Source organism: Oryctolagus cuniculus, chromosome 17 (assembly GCF_051225735.1).
Source record: "Oryctolagus cuniculus isolate XC-2025 breed Fujian yellow rabbit chromosome 17, ASM5122573v1, whole genome shotgun sequence".
Classification (NCBI taxonomy): domain Eukaryota; kingdom Metazoa; phylum Chordata; class Mammalia; order Lagomorpha; family Leporidae; genus Oryctolagus; species Oryctolagus cuniculus.
This window is the reverse complement of record NC_142883.1, coordinates 42,795,932-42,816,514: the sequence shown is the minus strand read 5'-3', so window position 1 is coordinate 42,816,514 and position 20,583 is coordinate 42,795,932. Positions and strand designations below refer to the sequence as shown.

At 39.9% G+C, this 20,583-nt stretch overlaps 1 protein-coding gene across 8 annotated transcripts in view; it reads left to right on the top strand.

Annotated features, from left to right (window-relative positions):
- NF1 (neurofibromin 1) overlaps positions 1-20,583 on the top strand; it is a 303,335-nt gene that overhangs the window by 144,659 nt on the left and 138,093 nt on the right. For all 8 annotated transcript variants that reach the window (XM_070061093.2, XM_002718937.6, XM_051825442.3 and 5 more), the window contains 12 exons: positions 2,692-2,941; positions 3,448-3,521; positions 3,749-3,832; positions 7,106-7,546; positions 7,925-8,064; positions 8,346-8,468; positions 9,554-9,637; positions 10,775-10,891; positions 11,509-11,690; positions 11,810-12,021; positions 15,080-15,241; positions 15,403-15,506. In XM_070061093.2, coding sequence (XP_069917194.1) covers positions 2,692-2,941; positions 3,448-3,521; positions 3,749-3,832; positions 7,106-7,546; positions 7,925-8,064; positions 8,346-8,468; positions 9,554-9,637; positions 10,775-10,891; positions 11,509-11,690; positions 11,810-12,021; positions 15,080-15,241; positions 15,403-15,506 — 1,973 coding nt within the window. The remainder of the gene's footprint in view (positions 1-2,691; positions 2,942-3,447; positions 3,522-3,748; positions 3,833-7,105; positions 7,547-7,924; positions 8,065-8,345; positions 8,469-9,553; positions 9,638-10,774; positions 10,892-11,508; positions 11,691-11,809; positions 12,022-15,079; positions 15,242-15,402; positions 15,507-20,583) is intronic.

Genomic DNA, 20,583 nt, shown 5'->3' with positions numbered 1-20,583 from the left:
ATGCTGAGTGAAATAAGCCAGTCCCAAAGAAACAACTATCATATGTTCTCCCTGATCTGTGACAACTAACTGAACACCTAAAAGGAAACCTGTAGAAGTGAAAGAGACACTATGAGAAACAATGACTTGATCAGCCCTTGTCCCGACTGTTGAGGAATGGTTACTATTTGATTCCTTGTAGTATTTTTTTGTTCTACTTAATACCATTGGTTGAACTCTTTACTTAACAGAGAATTATTCTTAGGTGTTTAAATTTAACTGAAAAGTGATCCCTGTTAAATATAAGAATGGGAATAAGAAAGGAAGGATTTGTACAGTTCAGCACATGCTTACTCAGACTTACCCCTAATGGTAGAGCTAGAAATGTGCCAGGGGATTCCAATTCAATCCCATCAAGGTGGCATGTACCAATGCCAACTCACTAGTCAAAGTGATCAATTTCAGTTCCTAATTGATCAAAAAGATAGTATTAAGTGTCAAAGGGATCACATAAACAAGACTAGTGTATGCTAATAATAACTGATAGAATTAAAAAGGAGAGAATGATCCAACATGGGAAGCAGGATACACAGCAGACTCATAGAATGGCAGATACCCTAAACAGCAATTGGGCCTCAAAATCAGCCTTTAAGGCATTCGGATCTGGCTAAAAAGCCCATGAGAGTTATTCAGGCAGAGAAAGCCAAGATACTCTTTCAGAAAAAAAAAAAAAAAAAAAATTGACCTAAATGAAAGATCTCTGTGAGTGAGATCCTAGCAGAAAGAAATGACCATCAAAGAAGGGGATACCTTTCTCTGAAGGGAGGAGAGAACTTCCACTTTGACTATGACCTTGTCTAAATAAGATCAGAGTTGGCGAACTAAAAGGCTTCCATAGCCTTGGAAACTCATGACAAGAGCCTCGAGTGATTATTGACATCATAAATAACAGTGATAATTGTTAAATCAACAACGGGAGTCCCTGTGCACTTACTCTCCATGTAGGATCTCTGTCCTTAATGTGTTGTACTATGTGAATTAATGGTAAAACTACTACTCAAACAGTACTTTATACTTTGTTTATCTGTGTGGGTGCAAACTGTTGAGATCTTTAACTAAGTTGATCTTCTGTATATAAAGATAATTGAAAAATCTTGGTGAAGAATGAGATGGGAGAAGGAGTAGGTGATGGGATGGTTGCAGGTGGAAGGGAGACTATGGGGGAAAAGCCACTATATTCTAAAAGTTGTACTTTCTTTTTTAAATTTTTTTTTTTTTAATTTTTTGCCACGCAGAGTTAGAGAGAGAGAGTTATAGACAGTGGGAGAGAGACAGAGAGAAAGGTCTAACTTCCGTTGGTTCACTCCCCTAATGGCTGCTACGGCTAGCGCTGCGCCGATCCAAAGCCAGGAGCCGGGTACCTCCTCCCGGTCTCCAATGTGCCTGCATGGACCCAAGCACTTGGGCCATCCTCTGCTGCCCTCCCGGGCCACAGCAGAGAGCTGGACTGGAAGGGGAGCAACCAGGACTAGTACCCGGTATCCCAACCAGCACTAGAACCCAGGGTGCCGGCGCCGCAGGCAGAGGATTAGCCTAGTGAGCTACGGCACTGGCCAGAAGTTGTACTTTCAAAATTTATATTTATTAAATAAAATTTTTTTAAAAAAGTTTTGCCAACTAACATAGGTACGGATTTACTGAGATAAAATTTTGCATCCTGTTGTAGATTCATGTTTCTGGATTTTTCGTGTATAGAATTCCTCCTAAATGTAAATCATATGAAAATGAAAAATATCACATCACTACCAAGACTTGGTGTTCCAGACCAAGACTTTCTTTTTTAAATCCCTACTTTTAAATACAGTCTTCTTTTGAGAAAAAACAGCTCAGCAGTATGACATTTTTTGTCAGCTGCTTTACCTGCGGAACATGCATTTGTCTTGTAAATGAGTTTCTCCATTTTATATTTGGGGAATATATAATTCAGACTCATATCTTCTTCAGCAATGTTTAGCTCTTGACTGTGCCTTATTTTAATCACTACTGCAGTGTTCTTAGGTGTTCCCTTTTGTAAGCAGATAGAACTCCTTGTTACTGCCTCTTCCTTTGTATCTTATAATTTACTTGGAAGTACATTACATTTTTCTGCGGTAGATTTATATTTGGGTATTTTACTTGTGTCCCTGTTAGACTTAATTTATACTTCTGGGATCTAGACTGGGTAATACCTATTTGATTTGAAATTGAGTATAGATAGTAGTAAATTTTAGTCCAATTAATCTCATCTAGGGGAATGTGTTTAGCCTAGAAGTTACATCTAAATTGGAGTGCCCAGCTTCTGCTCCTGTCTCCAGCTTCTTGCTAATGCAGACCCCAGGAGGTAGTGTGATGGCCCAAATAATTGTGTGTCTTGTGGCCCACATAGAACTGGATTGTGTTCTTGGTTCCTGGTTTTGGTCCAGCTATTGCAAGCATCTGGAGCGTGAACCAATGGATGGGAGCTCTCCTGCTGTTCTCTCAAATACAGTTAAAAAAAAAAAATAAAAAAAGACCTAACAATCTCATTTAGACCAAATCCTTATCCTAACCAAAATGAAAACTTTTTGTGAATTGTTTTATGCTGATACATATGGCACATAGTTTATTATTTATGGGTGTTATAAATAAAGTCATCTAAGTTGCAAATGTATGCCTCCAACCCCTGACTCCCAGGATGGTGCTGCAGGTTGCAGTGGAACCCCACCCATATGCCGACAAGCCCAGACCAAACTGGAAGTGGCTCTGTACATGTTTCTGTGGAGCCCAGACACTGAAGCTGTCCTGGTTGCCATGTCCTGTTTCCGCCACCTCTGCGAGGAAGCAGATATCCGGTGTAGGGTAGATGAAGTGTCGGTGCACAACTTCTTGCCCAACTATAACACGTTCATGGAGTTCGCCTCTGTCAGCAATATGATGTCAACAGGTAAATGTGGATGAAGGGTGTTTTTCCCCTTGTCAGTTGGCCTCAAAGCACATGAAATCTGATTGTGTTAGCAATGTAAGAATGCTTTTTAAATTTATGGGGCAGAATTAAATAACTTTAATTGATAGCCTTTTTTGAACAGGATAATGTGAACATCAGTAGTATTTGAAATTGTTCATCTCCCACCAGGTTTTTAGTATGGCTACTGTGCTGTACAGTTGTTAAATAGCTAGCAATGTAGATCATTATCAATTACAGATAATATAATATTCAATTCTGCCATGTTTTGAGTAAGTCATAGATGGAAAGAGCTATTTTATGCTGTGGACATTGTGGAGTCCCAGATAAATAAATACCTGGGTTGTGAGGCTGGTGAAAGGAAGGCTTCAGCTGTATCATTTGAAGCAGTCATTCCATTCCTCCTCCCCTGCCTTGTGGATGGGGCTTGTCAGGGTCTCCACTGGCAAGCAGTGTAGTAGCTTGACTTGCCTGTCCTCTTTGTTTAGGAAGAGCAGCACTTCAGAAAAGAGTGATGGCACTGCTACGGCGCATCGAGCATCCCACTCCAGGGAACACAGAGGTATGCCCGCAGCAACAGGAACACCTGTCCCCCAGCCCTGTTTGGAGAAGCCTCCTTTTATGTGTCTGTGGTCAGGAATAGCTCTTGAAGCAAACTCGAGATATGTGCATGTGATAAGTAGAATGTTATTCTTGTAGTGGGCACCAGCTTTGAAAACTGGCAGTTGCTGATTAATTTTTAGCTGTTGGCTTAAAGTTGCTTTCAAATGATAGTTGTCTTCATTTTAGGCTTGGGAAGATACACATGCAAAATGGGAGCAAGCTACAAAATTAATCCTTAACTATCCAAAAGCCAAAATGGAAGATGGCCAGGTGAGTTTATGAAGATGACTTTTGTCTGTTACTTGATGAGGTAAATAGGTATACTTGGCTTCTGTAATCTTTTGGGAGTGACTCTTAGACTAATAAATATATAGTTGTCTTAAGACTGAGATTGAGTGGTGGTTTGTCTGTATCTGCACTCACTAATATGGTAATCAGTAACTGCATGTTGATGTTTAGTCTAAGTTGCATTTTAAATTAATTAAAAGTAATGAGATGGTTCCTCAGTCATACAAGAAACTGTACTGTGGCCACATTTCACCCCTCAGTAGCTGCGTGTGGCAGTTAGTTGGCATTTGCACAGCAGGGATAGGAAAGGTTACCTCCATCATAGAGACCATTCCTCTACTCTTTTGTTTTTTCTCCCTTCCACAAAGAGGTGACAGAGGTAGACAAGAATAAAATTGAAATGGTTTATTTTGTTGTTTTATTTGATATTCTAATTAAGGGATCTTAAGATTCAGATGGACCAATTAAACCTGTAAGTTAAATGAAATTTAAAGTGTAGACATTTCATTCATCAGTTGTTGTCAGTTGTATCATTTCATCCATCAACTATTAATATCAGCCTATTACCTCAGAAATTGATTGTTAATTGGTATTTGTGTTTTCTTTGTAATGCCCATGTGTTTTTTATTAGGTATTTTGGAAAAATTGGTTATTCTCCCATTGCCTTTTACCTGGCATGCTTAATTAGAACAGGGAAGAAGTTATGTTTTTGTGAAGCAAAATTGAGTATCTAGTGTTGGAGAAGACATGTAGCTTTAGAATGAAAGCATTTTGTTGGTAACTGTTTCATATGTATTCATACACTTCGCCTATTTGAAGTGTTCACTTCTTTGACTCTTTTAGCGTATTCACAGAGTTGTACAACCATTGCCACAATAAATTTCAGAATATTCTCATCACCTCAAATAAAACTACACCAAAAACAAAAAAATAAAACCCTCGTACCCTTTAGCTATCTCTGCCCCAACTCCTACTTTGCTACCTGTCCACCCCCTACTACCAGGCACTGTTTGTGTAGATTTGCCCATTCTAGACATTTCTTAGAAACAAAATCCTACATTACTTGAGCTTCTGTGACTGGCTTATTTGATTTAATATAATGTTTTTAAGTTTCATCCATGTGAATCAAAAGCATTTTCAAAAATTTTAAAAATTTATATAAAGGGAACAAATTTCACATATTTCACAATTATACTTTTAAGAACATAATGATACTTCCCTCCTTTCCCTCCCTTGGTCCCACCTTTCCCTCCTCCTTCCTTATTTTTATTTCAATTTTTTTCAATTTCTTTCAAATTCTATGTCAATTTTTTTTTTGCTTTCAAACTTTTATTTAATGAATATAAATTTCCAAAGTACAGCTTATGGATTACAATGGCTTCCCCCCATAACGTCCCTCCCACCCGCAATCCTCCCCTTTCCCACTCTCTCTCCCCTTCCATTCACATCAAGATTCATTTTCGTTTCTCTTTATATACAGAAGATCAGTTTAGCATACATTAAGTAAAGATTTCAACAGTTTGGTCCCACACAGAAACATAAAGTGAAAAATACTGTTTGAGTACTAGTTATAGCATTAAATCTCAATGTACAGCACACTAAGGACAAAGATCCTACATGAGGAGTAAGTGCACAGTGACTCCTGTTGTTGACTTAACAAAATGACACTCTTGTTTATGGCCTCAGTAATCACCCTAGGCTCTTGTCATGAGCTGCCAAGGCTATGGAAGCCCCCTGAGTTCACTGACTCTGATCATATTTAGACAAGGCCATGGTCAAAGTGGAAGTTCTCTCCTCCCTTCAGAGAAAGGTACCTCCTTCTTTGATGACCCGTTCTTTCCACTGGGATCTCACTCGCAGAGATCTTTCATTTAGGTTTTTTTTTTCCCCCCAGAATGTCTTGGCTTTCCATGCCTGAAATACTCTCATGGGCTTTTCAGCCGGATCCGCATGCCTTAAGGGCTGATTCTGAGGCCAGAATGCTGTTTAGGACATCTGCCATTCTATGGGTCTGCTGTGTATCTCACGTCCCATGTTGGATCATTCTCTCCCTTTTTTATTCTATCAGCTAGTATTTGCAGACACTATTCTTGTTTCTGTGATCCCTTTGGTTCTTAGTCCTATCATTATGATCAGTTGTGAACAGAAATTGATCACTGGGACTAGTGAGATGGCATTGGTACATGCCACCTTGATGGGATTGAATTGGAATCCCCTGGTATGTTTCTAACTCTACCGTTTGAGGTAAGTCAGCTTGAGCATGTCCCAAATTGCACATCTCTTCCCTCTCTTATTCCCACTCTTACATTTAACAGCAATCACTTTTCAGTTAAGTTTCAGCACTTAAGAATTACTGTGTATTGATTACAGTATTCAACCAAAAGTATTAAGTAGAACAAACAAAAAAAATACTAAGAGGGATAACATATCAAGTTGCTCTGTCAGATTACTTTATAATCACAAGCTCAACCCTCCACTAAATAAAGAATCAACAAGTAGTAAGTAAAAGAACCACTGTTCTTCAGGATTATAGGCAAGTGCTATAAACAATCAACAGATTTCAAAATGTCAGTTTTGCTCATGTACATTACATTTGTTTGTGTATTCTGTGTATTAGTTTTCACAAATCAGGGGAAACATGGTATTTGTCTTTGGGGACTGGCTTATTTCACTAAACATAATGGTCTCCAGTTGCATCCTTTCTTTTTTTTTTTTTTTTTTTTTTTTTTGTGAAAGACAGGATTTCATTCTTTCTTATGGCTGAATACTATTCCGTTATATATACCATAATTTCTTTATCCATTTATCAGTTGATGGGTATCTGGGTTGATTTGATATCTTAGCTAGTGTGTGTTGAGCTGCTATAACCATTCTATGATACAGATAACTCTTTGATACGCTGATTTCATTTCCTTTGAGTAAATTTCCAAGAGCGGAATGGCTGGGTCATATGGTAGATATATTTTCAGGTTTCTGAGAAATATCCATACTGATTTCCATAATGGTTGAATTAGTTTACATTCCCACCAGCAATGCATTAGGTTACTTTAAAGAAACTTGACACTGTGGTTGATATTAATCTAGCTATGGATATATTAGTTGCTCTTTAAAAATATATATGGGAGGTTCAAATTTTGATTTTTAAAATGTAAAAATGTACTTTTGTTATGGAAGAGATGTTGGATAACGAGTAAATTTGTCAAGTTTCAACCAATTTAAGTGGAATTCATGCTGTCCACAAAAATTTTTGTTTAGGCTGCCGAGAGCCTTCACAAGACCATTGTTAAGAGGCGAATGTCCCATGTGAGTGGAGGAGGATCCATAGATTTGTCTGACACAGACTCCCTGCAGGAGTGGATCAACATGACTGGCTTCCTTTGTGCTCTTGGGGGTGTGTGCCTGCAGCAGAGGAGCAATTCCGGCCTGGCGACCTATAGCCCACCCATGGGCCCCGTCAGTGAACGAAAGGGTTCCATGATTTCAGTGATGTCTTCAGATGGAAATGCAGACACACCTGTTAGCAAATTTATGGACAGGCTGCTCTCCTTGATGGTGTGTAACCATGAGAAAGTGGGACTTCAGATACGGACCAACGTTAAGGATCTAGTGGGTCTAGAGTTGAGTCCTGCTCTTTATCCAATGCTGTTTAACAAATTGAAGAACACCATCAGCAAGTTTTTTGATTCCCAAGGACAGGTAAAGTATTTTCTGCTTTATTTTTCATGTTTTCCTATGACTAGAATGACTTGTTTGAAATAATGGGGCTTTTTTCTTTGTGATTATTTAAAGCAGATACTCAAATGAATATAGATTCACAGTTTTAAAAAATAGACAACTTCAGAAAGAAGAGGCATGTTATTTAGGGATCAGTTTGCTGCTTAGGAACTGGTGTGGAGGGTACCTAGGAGTATAAATGTCTTGGCTATGGTGTGCGTGTGTCTCTCTGTGCTTGTTGGCATGTACACCTGTGGGTACATTTCAGTGTGTGATGACACGTGGTTCAGTTTCATCACTGTATAGTCTGTCTTGTGTGCAGTGAAGACATATCACTAATGTATTTGATTCTTTGCATAGGTTTTATTGACTGACACCAATACTCAGTTTGTAGAGCAAACCATAGCTATAATGAAGAACTTACTAGATAATCATACCGAAGGCAGCTCTGAACATCTGGGGCAAGCTAGCATTGAAACGATGATGTTAAATCTGGTCAGGTAAGCATTCTGTTGAAATGTAGCAGAAGTGTATTTTAAGGAGTAAAAAAAAACTTCTTACACTTGGTATGGGTAGTTATTGAAATAATTTGCCATCCTTTTCTTTACTACATCCAAAGTAGGGTATAATAATATAGTCAGAAGTTGTGTATGTTCTTATGTGAATAAAAATGTTATCATTCTTAAAGTTATACTTATTTTATTTAAAGATTAAAAGGATTTAGAATACCCTCTCTTTTTGTCTTAGCTGATAATTTTTTCATATTTCTTTGTCTTCATAGATATGTTCGTGTGCTTGGAAATATGGTCCATGCAATTCAAATAAAAACAAAGCTTTGTCAGTTAGTTGAAGTCATGATGGCAAGAAGAGATGACCTCTCATTTTGTCAAGAGATGAAATTTAGGTGAGTTTCTTGAAAGAGCAAAGTAGAGTTTTATAAATCTTATGTTGAATGAAGTACAGAAAAATAGTAGGTATCTGGTTATTGGAGAAAGGATCCTTGTGCATGTTTGCTTTTCTCTTTATATCTTTTCATATTTTCCAAACTTTATGCCTCTGACATTGGTCTCTTTTTCTAAACTGAGTTGCACTTGAGCTAAGAATTTGATTCTGTTTTCAAATGGGTTCCATAACTAAGGACCCATGTGGAGGATCAACATCAAAGTTAACTCGTGTTCATCCTTTCTTTTACATCTGTGATTGCAGCATCTCATTCATCAATTTGTCACATCACCTGGGTTATTTGGCAAAGTATCAGTACTGGGTGAACCTTTTTTTTTTTTTTTTAAGATTTATTTATTTATTTGAAAGAGTTACGCAGAGAAGAAGAGGCAGAGAGAGAGAGAGAGAGAGAGAGGTCTTCCATCCCCTGATTCACTCCCCAAATGGCCGCAGTGGGCAGAGCTGAGCCAATCAGAAGCTAGGAGCCAAGAGCTTCTTCCAGGTCTCCCATGCGGGTACAGGGGCCCAAGGACTTGGGCCATCTTCTGCTGCTTTCTCAAGCCATAGTAGAGAGCTGGATCAGAAGTGGAGCAGCCAGGACTCGAACTGGCACCTATATGGGATGCCGGCACTGCAGGTGGCATCTTTATCCACTACAACACAGCGCTGGCCCCTGGATGAATGTTTATTTGGTTTAATGATTAAGACCATATGACCCATGTCGGAGTGCATGGGTTCAAATCCCTTCTCTGGCTCCTGATTCAAGTTTCCTGCCTGCTGAGAGGCAATAGTGATGATAATTGGATTCCAACGACCTATGTGAGATACCTGGACTGAGTTCTTGGCTCCTGACTTTGGACTGGCCTAGTTCCAGACATTGCAGGTGTTGCTAGCAAATGGAAGCTTGCTCTAACTGCTTTCTCTCTGCTTCTCAAATAAGTAAATATTTTTAAAAGATGCAAATAAGATATATTCTATGACTAAAAGGGTATGTGTATGTAACTATAAGATAATTATTTGCTTTTTTTTCCCTCCACCATTCTGTAGGAATAAGATGGTAGAATACCTGACAGACTGGGTTATGGGAACATCAAACCAAGCAGCAGATGATGATGTAAAATGTCTTACAAGGTAAAAAAAAAAAAAAAAAAAAAAAGGCAGAGTAAGAATGACCTTTAAATATTAGCAGGTTTTACTTCAGGCATTAGAACTACTTCATAATAGCTATTACACATTTATTTCATGGGCGTTTTTGTTTTTTGGTATGTCAAGCTTTTATGTTTGAAATAGGTAAAGATATTCTTTACTTTTTTGCTGAAAGACTTTGAATGCAAACAAATGTAAAAGAGTGTTTTATTTGGAAAGTTAGTGTTAATTGATGTAGGAAGTGTGTAGTCATTGAGGAGATACATAAAGCCTTAGGTTGTGTTTTAGGTTGAGGTGGTCTGTTAGGTATCTTTTAGCCACTGTGGTCGATATCTGAGAGGAACTGCTCAGGAAGAAAGAAGGCTCGTTCGGGCTCGTGGTTCTGGAGGTGTGCATTCTAAGGTCGGATGGTCCCATTGGCCTGGCGTCTGATGAGGGGCTTGGGAAAGATCACATGGCAAGTCGGGAGGCAGAGGGAGCACACACCAGTTCACGTCTGTGTGATCTCTGTGAAGCCACCATGATTCAGTCATGGGGGCTCTATCCCAGCAGCCACAGTCAGTCTGGTCGCTTCCCAAGGCTCCATCTTCAGACACTATATTTGGATTAAGTACCTACCCTCAGTCCATTAAGAGTAATTCATTAACCTGAGACTTTGGGGACCAGGCCTTTAACACACAGCCTTTTGGGACACCTACACTATTACCCAAACCATAACAAATAGGTTATTTGAGAAATTTAATTTTATTGAGTGTGTCTAAGAAGTAATTGCTTAAGTTTGCTTAAATGATGCTTACTGACCCATATCAGAAAGTGATAAACGCTGTTTAGTAACTATTCATCTGTGTTTCTTTGGTCAGGCTTGATTTTACAGTGCATACCTAAGATTTAAGGTAGTTACTGTGCCTAGATTCCTTTTTCTAGTTATCATCTTTTCCCTGATTTATAAGTTTTTGTAATCTGATTTTCATTCTGAAACTCAAATTATTTGGGTTGTGCTAGTACTTTCGTTTAATGAAATAAGTAGTCTGTAAAATTTGTGTCTCTTAGTAAGAGGTTGCTTTGAGAAGAAAGTGGCGTGAAAGAATCTGAAAGATGGTCTCTAAATTTGTTTTGCTTCAGAGATTTGGACCAGGCAAGCATGGAAGCAGTAGTTTCACTCCTGGCTGGTCTTCCGCTGCAGCCTGAGGAAGGAGATGGTGTGGAACTGATGGAAGCCAAATCACAGTTATTTCTTAAGTAAATTTCAGCCACTCAAAAACAAAAGCACAAAGCAAATGAAGCCCCCCTTCCATCCCCCACACATGCATGAATGAAGTGTAACGGGAGTGTCAGATGATACTGAGAGAATGGACCTGATTGCTTTGCTGTTATGGCCGGCGCTGGTGTCTGATAAAATAAACTATACTTGTGAAGAAATATTCCCCATATCAGGAATGGGACAGGAAAACAGTTGTGTTTTGTGGCTTTTTAAAGGAGATTATGTATAAATGAATTTTTCCTTATAATGAAACCCAAATGGCTTCATAAAGTCATTTTAAAATGACATGTCCAAACTGTGTGGACCACTGTTTTATGAGCTAAACATTAAAAGTGACACACTGACCAGGCAATAGTGCATCTACTTGGTGCTTATGTTATGAAATGTATGCTAGACTTTGTCAGGATAAAATCAGATTCACCAGTCAACTTCATAATGAGCCCCCTTGGCTGATTACCCCAAAACTGAAGAGAGAGAGAGATACATACATACCTGGGGCTGCTTATGTGGGACATGTGATTATTTCAGTGTGTCTAATTAGCTCTCTTGTTGATGTTGCTTTCACTGTGTAAGGGTCAGTCTTTGTGTCTCCCAGGTACTTCACGTTATTTATGAACCTTCTGAATGACTGTAGTGAAGTTGAAGATGAAAATGCACAGACAGGTGGCAGGAAGCGTGGCATGTCTCGGAGGCTGGCATCACTGAGGCACTGTACAGTTCTTGCGATGTCGAACTTGCTCAATGCTAATGTGGACAGTGGCCTCATGCACTCCATAGGTGAGGTCAAACGAAAACTTCATGGAAAAATGTAACACTGGGGTCATCAGCATGTAAGACAAGCAAAAAATTCTTGAGCAAGACCATGTCAGTAAATTTTATCTATCTGTCCATATCAGGTTTAGGTTATCACAAGGATCTCCAGACGAGAGCTACATTTATGGAAGTTCTGACAAAAATCCTTCAACAAGGCACAGAGTTTGATACCCTTGCAGAAACGGTGCTGGCAGATCGGTTTGAGAGACTAGTGGAGTTGGTCACCATGATGGGTGATCAGGGAGAGCTCCCCATAGCTATGGCTCTGGCCAATGTGGTCCCTTGTTCGCAGTGGGTAAGTTTACTGAGTTAGTGGGGAACTAGAGTGCTTGGCACACACTTACTATTTCCAGATATATTTGTTCAATAAATGTTTATTGAATGAACTGAGAATTTAGAGCTGGAAGAACCCTCACACATTCAGTTAAGTAGTTTTCATCCATGGGGAAGTAATTGGCCCTTGCATATGTCTTACCTCATCCAGCCCACTAAAACATTGCACTTAAACACGGACTTTAAACATTTAAAACCATGGATCTGATCTAGTGTCTTTGTTTACAGGTATTACATAAGGTAATTCAATAAGCCTAATTTTAGTTAGTTGTTAGTTATTAGAACGGAAATCTGCTGTGTGCCTGTTTACCGCCTTTAGTTTGCTGTTCTTTTCTCTATAATGCTATATACGATTGCTTTCTTAGTTCACACATTCTGTTTGTATTTGAAATAGAGATATTGTTTGTTTTAAACCTTGGAGACAGATGACTATTTGGCCTCTCTCTTAATTTAATAAAAAATTTCCTAAAACCACATCATTCTTAATAACATATGCTAAAAATCTGAGAAGGATTGTTTTCCCTTTCCATGTTAAAAAGCCATTTGGTAATATTGTACCAAAAGAGATTTCAATATAATAAATTATAACTAATAAGATTAGCTGTCACTGCTTGTGGATTTGTTTCTGTTTAAAAGCTGATCCTATTTCTCATACTTAAAGTAAAACTCCAGACTCTGGACTCTGGCCTGTGCGATCTCCTCAGTCTGGGCCCCGCCTCCTCTCTCACATCGTTTTGTGCCACTTCCGTTTTTCTTCACCAAGCTAGAGCCACACTGTTCCTCACACGTGTGAAGTGTGTTTCTATCTCAGCGCACCCTTGCTTGTAGGCTCTCTGCGATTTTTCTTCTCTGACTGAACGGATCTCCCCCCAGAGCAGGTTTTGTAGCATATAGTAGAGGCACAGGGCAGCATGGCGGCACTCCAAAACTGAATCGTCTTACACAAGTGGCATTTTATACCCATTGATTAGTAACACCCCCCCAAATTACCGACATCCTCTTGCCGCCTCAGATGAGTTTATAAATCTTCATGTGCTTTGAAAATAAATTTTCTGAATTTTTTAGCGTCTACCTATAATTAGCACTAAAAATACATATTTTCTTCTAAAAAAAGGATCAGTTAAATCCAAGAAGTTTTAATTCAGTTTCTTTTCTTATAGGCAGTCATTTCTATTGATTTCTGTATTCAATGATTTTATTTTGAGAGGAACTTTATATTAGGCCAGGTGTGTTAGAGCTGTATCTAAAAGAACAAAATATACTTTAAATTTTAATTCTGTTTTGTAAATATGTTTTTTTAAAATCAGTTGCTTAACATTTTCAGAATTTGCAAGGGAAATACTAGAGTGAAGAAAACATTTAGCACAATAATTAAAAATAGTTTCTATTTTGTAACTGAGTTCTTGCTCATAATTTTACTTTATAATGGAAAATAAGAGTTTTTACATCTGTTAAATATGTATTATGTAATTATAAGTAATAGAGCTGAGTGTATTGGATCTTCATAATTCATTGGCTTCTAGACTACTTGTGGTTAGGATTATTAAACATTTCTTTTTACTCAAATATTGGATTATTGTAATCCTGGTTCCTGGGCAAGAATTAGAGGAGCTATGGGATGTGATCCTGCCCCTTTTTGATTTTATTTTTAAAATTTATATACATATTTGAGAGGTAGAGGAAGAGAGAGACAGAAAGGTCTTCCAACTGCTGGTTCACTCCCCAAATGGCCGCAATGTCTGGAGCTGGGCTGATCCGAAGCTAGGAATCAGGAGCTTCTTCTGGGTCTTCCACACAGGTGCAGGGGCCCAAGCATTTGGCCCATCTCCACTGCCTTCCCAAGCCATAGCAGGGAGCTGGATTTGAAGAAGAGCAGCCAGGACTTGTTTTGATATCAGTGCCACAGGTGGAAGCTTAGTCTGGTACGCCCCAGTGCCAGCTCCTCTGCCCATTTTTTTATTGCCTGAAGGTTGATGCATCTTTTTATAGTTATCCCTATTCTGTTTCTCCTTGTAGCTTGGTTAAACTGGGATTTCCTATCAAGTCATTTTTCTTGAGTGTATCAAGAGCTACTATTGGGAATTATAAGGGCTATTGATTGAATAATGGATGATGCTTCTAGCCCACACCCCGTTTGTATATAAATCTGGCTGATCTATTGAGTTCTGAATGGCCAGATCTTTTCCCTCCTGATTTCTTGAAAGTCTTGTGTTGCCATTTTCGTTGTTTTTCTGCCTGGTGTATGTTGAGCATTTGCTGAGTTCCCCTGACTGTGTCAGAAGGGAGTAGAGTTCTGGCCACCAAAGCTTTGTTTCTGCTCAGCGATTTTCTAAGAAAATGAACTGTGTATGCATAGGTACAAATCCGAGTAGAACTCTGTTGTCATCTTCTATTTTCTTTCACTTTGTAATACAGTTTGAGCTGAATCCTGGCAATTTCTGTAACCATGTGAAGCCTAGGGCTCACTTATCTTTCGCCAGCTAATACTTAGAATTGACAGCAATTGTAGACATATAAAGTCATCTATCATAGACACAATAGTCATTCACCATTTACCTTGATCTATTAGATGCTGTTGTCTTCCTGTTAAGGAAAGCAGTGAGATTGTATGTACTGGGCCGGCGCCGCGGCTCACTAGGCTAATCCTCCGCCTAGCGGCGCTGGCACACCGGGTTCTAGTCCTGGTCAGGGCGCCGGATTCTGTCCCGGTTTCCCCTCTTCCAGGCCAGCTCTCTGCTGTGGCCAGGGAGTGCAGTGGAGGATGGCCCAGGTGCTTGGGCCCTGCACCCCATGGGAGACCAGGAAAAGCACCTGGCTCCTGGCTCCTGCCATCGGATCAGCGCGGTGCGCCGGTCGCAGCACACCGGCCGCAGCAGCCATTGGAGGGTGAACCAACGGCAAAAAGGAAGACCTTTCTCTCTGTCTCTCTCTCTCACTGTCCACTCTGCCTGTCAAAAAAAAAAAAAAAAAAAAAAAAAAGAGAGATTGTATGTACTAACACAATTTTGTTTTGTTCTCAGGATGAACTAGCTCGAGTTCTGGTTACCCTATTTGATTCTCGGCATTTGCTCTACCAACTGCTCTGGAACATGTTTTCGAAGGAAGTAGAATTAGCAGACTCTATGCAGACTCTCTTCCGAGGCAACAGCTTGGCCAGCAAAATAATGACATTCTGTTTCAAGGTCTGTATCATTCATTTTATATGTGTGCTGAGGCATGTCAAGCCACGATTACGTACAGAATGTGCAGAGCAGATTGCTTTCTTAATGCAGAATACATGGAGCAGACATGATATGTTCCTTTTTCTGATTTTTTTATTAACTAATTATTTTTCTTTTTTTAGGTATATGGTGCTACCTACCTACAAAAACTCCTGGATCCTTTATTACGAATTGTTATTACATCCTCTGATTGGCAACATGTCAGCTTTGAAGTGGATCCTACCAGGTTTGTCATTTTTTTTTTAAGATTTATTTATTTTACTTGAGTTACACACAGAGAGAAGGCGAGACAGAGAGAGAGAGAGAGGGGTCTTCCATCTGATGGTGCACTCCCCAGTTGGCTGCAATGGCCGGAGCTACGCTGATCCGAAGCCAGGAGCCAGGAGCTTCTTCCAGGTCTCCCATGAGGGTGCAGGGGCCCAAGTGGTGGGGCCATCTTCCACTGCTTTCTCAGGCCATAGCAGAGAGCTGGATCAGAAGAGGAGCAGTCGCGACTTGAACCAGCGCCCATATGGGATGCTGGTGCTGCAGACAAAGGCTTAGCCTATTGCATCGCAGTGCCAGCCCCTCTGTCCTTGATTTTTAAAATTAGTTCATAAGTTATACACAAATTCTTTTTTTCAACAACAAAATATTAAAATATTACAAGTATCATTTAAAGCCTCTTCAATTACCACTGCCAGAGTCTGTTACTGGTTTAGCTTGTTCTCTTGTTTTTTTCATGAATTTACATATGTGTATACAAGGGTACTTCAGTAAGTTAGTGGAAAAATAGAATTGAATAAATTTATTTTGATGCAAAATTTTGAAATTTGTGCATATGAGAAGTTGTCAGAAGGCTCACAGAAAATGAATTTTTTTAAAAAGATTTATTTATTTGAGAGGCAGAGTTACAGAGAGAGGGAGAGGCAGAGAGATCTTCTGCTGGTTTATTCCCCCAAATGGCTGCAACGTTCAGAGCTGAGCTGATCCGAAGCCAGGAGCCAGGAGCTTCTTCCTGGTCTCCCACGTGGGTGCAGGGGCCCAAGCACTTGGGCCATCTTCCACTGCTTTCCCAGGCCACTAGCAGGGAGCTGGATCGGAAGAAGAGAAGCCAGGATATGAACCTGCACCAATATGGAATGCTGGCACCGTAGGCTGAGGCTTAGCCTAGTATGCCACAGCACCAGCCCCAGAAAATGCATCTTTTAAAGAAACATACATGAGATTCAAAAGATATTTTTTATTTTATAATTTTTTAAAATGTTATCACATTTACTGTGAACAGATTTTTTAAAAAGATTTATTTATCTATTTGAAAGTCAGCGTTACACAGAGAGAAGGCAGAGAGAGAGGGGTCTTCCATCCGCAGGTTCACTCCCCAATTGGTCGCAACTCCCAGAGCTGTGCTGATCTGAAGCCAAGAGCCAGGAGCTTCCTCCGGGTCTCCCACGTGGGTACAGGGGCCCAAGAACTTGGGCCATCTTCTACTGCTTTCCCAGGCCATAGCAGAGAGCTGGATCGGAATGGAGTAGCCGAGACTTGAACCAGAGGCCTTACCCGCTACGCCACAGCGCTGGCCCCTAAACATAGATATTTCTGCATACACATATATACTTTTTTCTTGAAAATAAAGATTAATGTCAGGGATTCATGACAATGATCATAATGTGAGAAAGGCAGGTATGATGTCATTTACTTGGTATGACTCAGTGAAGCAGTGTTTATAACTAAATACCAGTGATATGACATCCACACAATTCTTATGCTCTCTATGTTAACTTCCACAAGTAAGAGAAAACATGATATTTCACTTTCTGGGCCTTTCTTATTTTACTTAGCATAATGATCTCCAGTTGTGTCATTCTGTTACATACGTCAGAATTTCATTCTTTTTTATGGCTAATATTCCATCATGTATATATTCCACATTTTTTTTATCCAGTCAGCAATAGACTTGTACCAAAATATTTAGCTTATCTTTTTTAAAGATTTATTTATTTGAAGGGCAGCACTACATAGAGAGAGGGAGAGTCACAGAGGGAGATCCTCCATCTGCTGGTTCATTCCCCAAATGGCTACAAAAGCCAGGGTTGGGCCAGGCCAAATCCAGGAGCCTTAACCTGCATCCTGGTCTCCCACATGAATGGCAGGGGACCAAGTACTTCGGCCGTCTTCTCTGCCTTCTCAGGAGTGTTAGCAGGAGACTGGATCAAAAATGGAGCAGCCAGGACTTGACCTGCACTCAAGAGATACCAATGTTGCTTGTGGCAGCTTAACCTTCTGCACAACAATGCCAGCCCCAATTCCATTTTCCATGACCATTTTGAAGTACCCTCACATGTAGTTGTAGAAATATGTATTGCAATGTGAATGCTTAATATAAATGGTAATATTATATACATGGTTTTTCAGTTTGATTTTTTAAAAAAACTTACATATATGTCTTGAATTTTTCTGTTAAGATATAAAGATGAATTTCATTTCATACTGCTGCATCATTTCATATACTTTGGCTATACTGTAACTCATGTATGTATTCATATTTATTCATATTCATAATTTGATGTTTTTGATAACATCCTGATTACTATCTCATCATTATCTTTTCATTTCTCTTTTTTTAAAGATTGGTTTTATTTATTAGAAAGGCAGAGTTACAGGGAGGGAGAGGGAAATAGAGAGCCCTTCGATCTGCTGGGTCACTCCCCAGATGGTAGCAGCAGCCAGGCTAGGCCAGACTGAAGCCAGATGCCAGAAGCTTCTTCCGAGTCTCTCATGTGGAGGCAGGGGCACTTGGGCCATCTTCTGCTGTTTTCCCAGGCTGTTAGAAGGGAGCTGGATTGCAAGTGGAACAGTCAGGACTCAAACTGGTGCCCACATGAGATGCTGGTGTTTTGCAGACCGGCTTTACCTGCTATGTCACAGTGGCAGCCCCTGTCTTTTCAGGTTGAAACCATTTGCTGTAAGAATTAGTCTTCTAAAATGTAAACCTTTTTGTTACTTGCTAGAAACCATCAGTGGTCTTTTGACAGCAAGATAAAGTAGAATTGGTTGCTTTGCAGTCTGGCAGTAACTTGTCATAACCTCTTGTCATTCTTTCCTGTATACTCTGTACTAGAAGCTCAAGTGAAATATGTACATGTTACACATTTTTAAGTGGCCTGGCATGTGGAGTTTGTTAGGATCGGAGATGCCCCTAATAACTAATACCCCTTTTCCCTGCACCAGTTCAAAATCAAGAGAGGGAGGTGTGGGCTGTGAGAGAAGAACTGAGAAATCAGAGATCACCTTTATTTCTCATGCAAATGATTGAAAGTGTGCATTTAGATCCTACGGGTGGGTAGGCTTTCTCATACTGTCCTTGGGATTCGGCTCATCTTCCTTACCGTTGTGGGATGACCACAGGGTCCCCCACTGGAGCTGGCAAGCTCTTCACCACACAGAGCCAGGCAGACACGTAGACCGGAGAGAAGCAGTACTAAGCATGCTTAGCTCTTTTCTTCCCTAATTCACCTTGCATTCTGTAGTGAGGAGGGACTTAAGAGACAGGAAAGAGCTCCAGGGATAATTCAGAGTACAGTTTAAACCACTGGCTCTGACAAACTTTCTCTGGCATTCACTGAGCACAACCCTCTCACCCACCCACACACTATGCGCAAGCAAAGAAATAATCTTTTTCTCTATGTTCCATTATCATTGTAAGACTGCTCTGCTTCCTAGCCAGCTCACTGCTGACGGCCAAGTCCCTCGGCCCCTGCCACCCACGTGGGAGACCCAGATGAGACTCCTGGCCTGCGGCTTTGGCCTGGCCCAGCACTGGCCGTTTCAGCCATGTGGAGGGTGAACCAGCAGATAGAAAACCTCTCTTTCTCTCTCTCTCTCTCTCCCTTTATCTCTATGTAACTCTTTCAAATAAATAAATCTTCTTTAAAAAAGACTTGTATAAATTTATTTTATGAATTTATTTCCCCAATAGACTGTTGGCTCCTAGACATTTTGTAAATTTTTGTTATTATATTGTTCCATGAATATTAGCATGGTATCTGACTTATAGTTAATATTTTATAAATAGTTGTTAAATGAATGAATTTCAACTGATTATCTGATGCTTGCTTTTTCTAAGCTACATGTTTACATACTCTTGTCTGCCTTTCCATTAGGACTTTAAAATTATTCTTTAACTTTCTGAATACCTCTAGGTAGTTGTTCTTCCTAAATTATGATTATTTAGCTACTTTGTTTTAGTTGGTAGGTTTGGTTCTATCTTTGCTGAAGCATCAACTGTAATATCCAATCAAAACTCCAGTACTAAATTAGCCAAGTTTTATTAAAATAATTAAATAGTAAAAATACACAGCTTAAAAGTAATTTTCTTTTAAAGCTATCCTTATATTTTGTTGCAATTAAGCAGTTTCACTTGGTGGGGTGGGGTGGTGGTGGGGAGAAACAATTTCTCCTGCCTACTTTATCCCTTCATTTTGAAGGATACAATACACTGTTAGTAACCATGGTCACCATGCAGTACAACAGCTCTCCAGAGCTACTATTTGTCCTAACTGTAACTTTGTACCCTTTGACCGACTTCTCTCCATTCCTCTCACTCGCCTACCCTCCAGCAACCACCATCTGCCTCTGTGAGTGCAACTCTTTCTAGATAGCACAGATTACGTGAGATCGGCAGTGTTTGTTTTTGTGTGCCTGGCTTATTTCACTTAGCATAATGTCTTCCAGGTTGATTTGTATTATCACAAATGATATGATTTATACGCAGTTCTACATTTCCTTTATTTATCCATCAGTGGATTCTGCTTCTTGGCTATTATGCATAATGGCACAATTAACATGGTTATGCAGATACATTCTTTGCATACTGATTTCATTCCCATTGGATAGATACCCATAAGTGGGATTGCTGGATCCTATGTTAGCTTTTTTTTTTTTTAGCAACCTCATGGTATTTTCCATAATGGCTGTGCTACATTTCCAACAACAGTGTACAAGGGTTTGCTTTTTCCCCTCACCAACACTTGTTTTATCTTTTTTTAAAGATTTTCATTTATTCGACAAGTAGAGTTACAGACAGTGAGAGAGAGACAGAGAAAGAAAGGTCTTCCTTCCATTGGTTCACTCCCCAAATGGCCACAACGGCCAGAGCTACGCCAATCCAAAGCCAGGAGCCAGGTGCCTCCTCCTGGTCTTCCATGCGGGTGCAGGGACCCAATCCCTTGGACCATCCTCCATTGCCTTCCCAGGCCACAGCAGAGAGCTGGACTGCAAGAGGAGCAGCCAGGACTAGAACCCAGCGCCCATATGGGATGCCG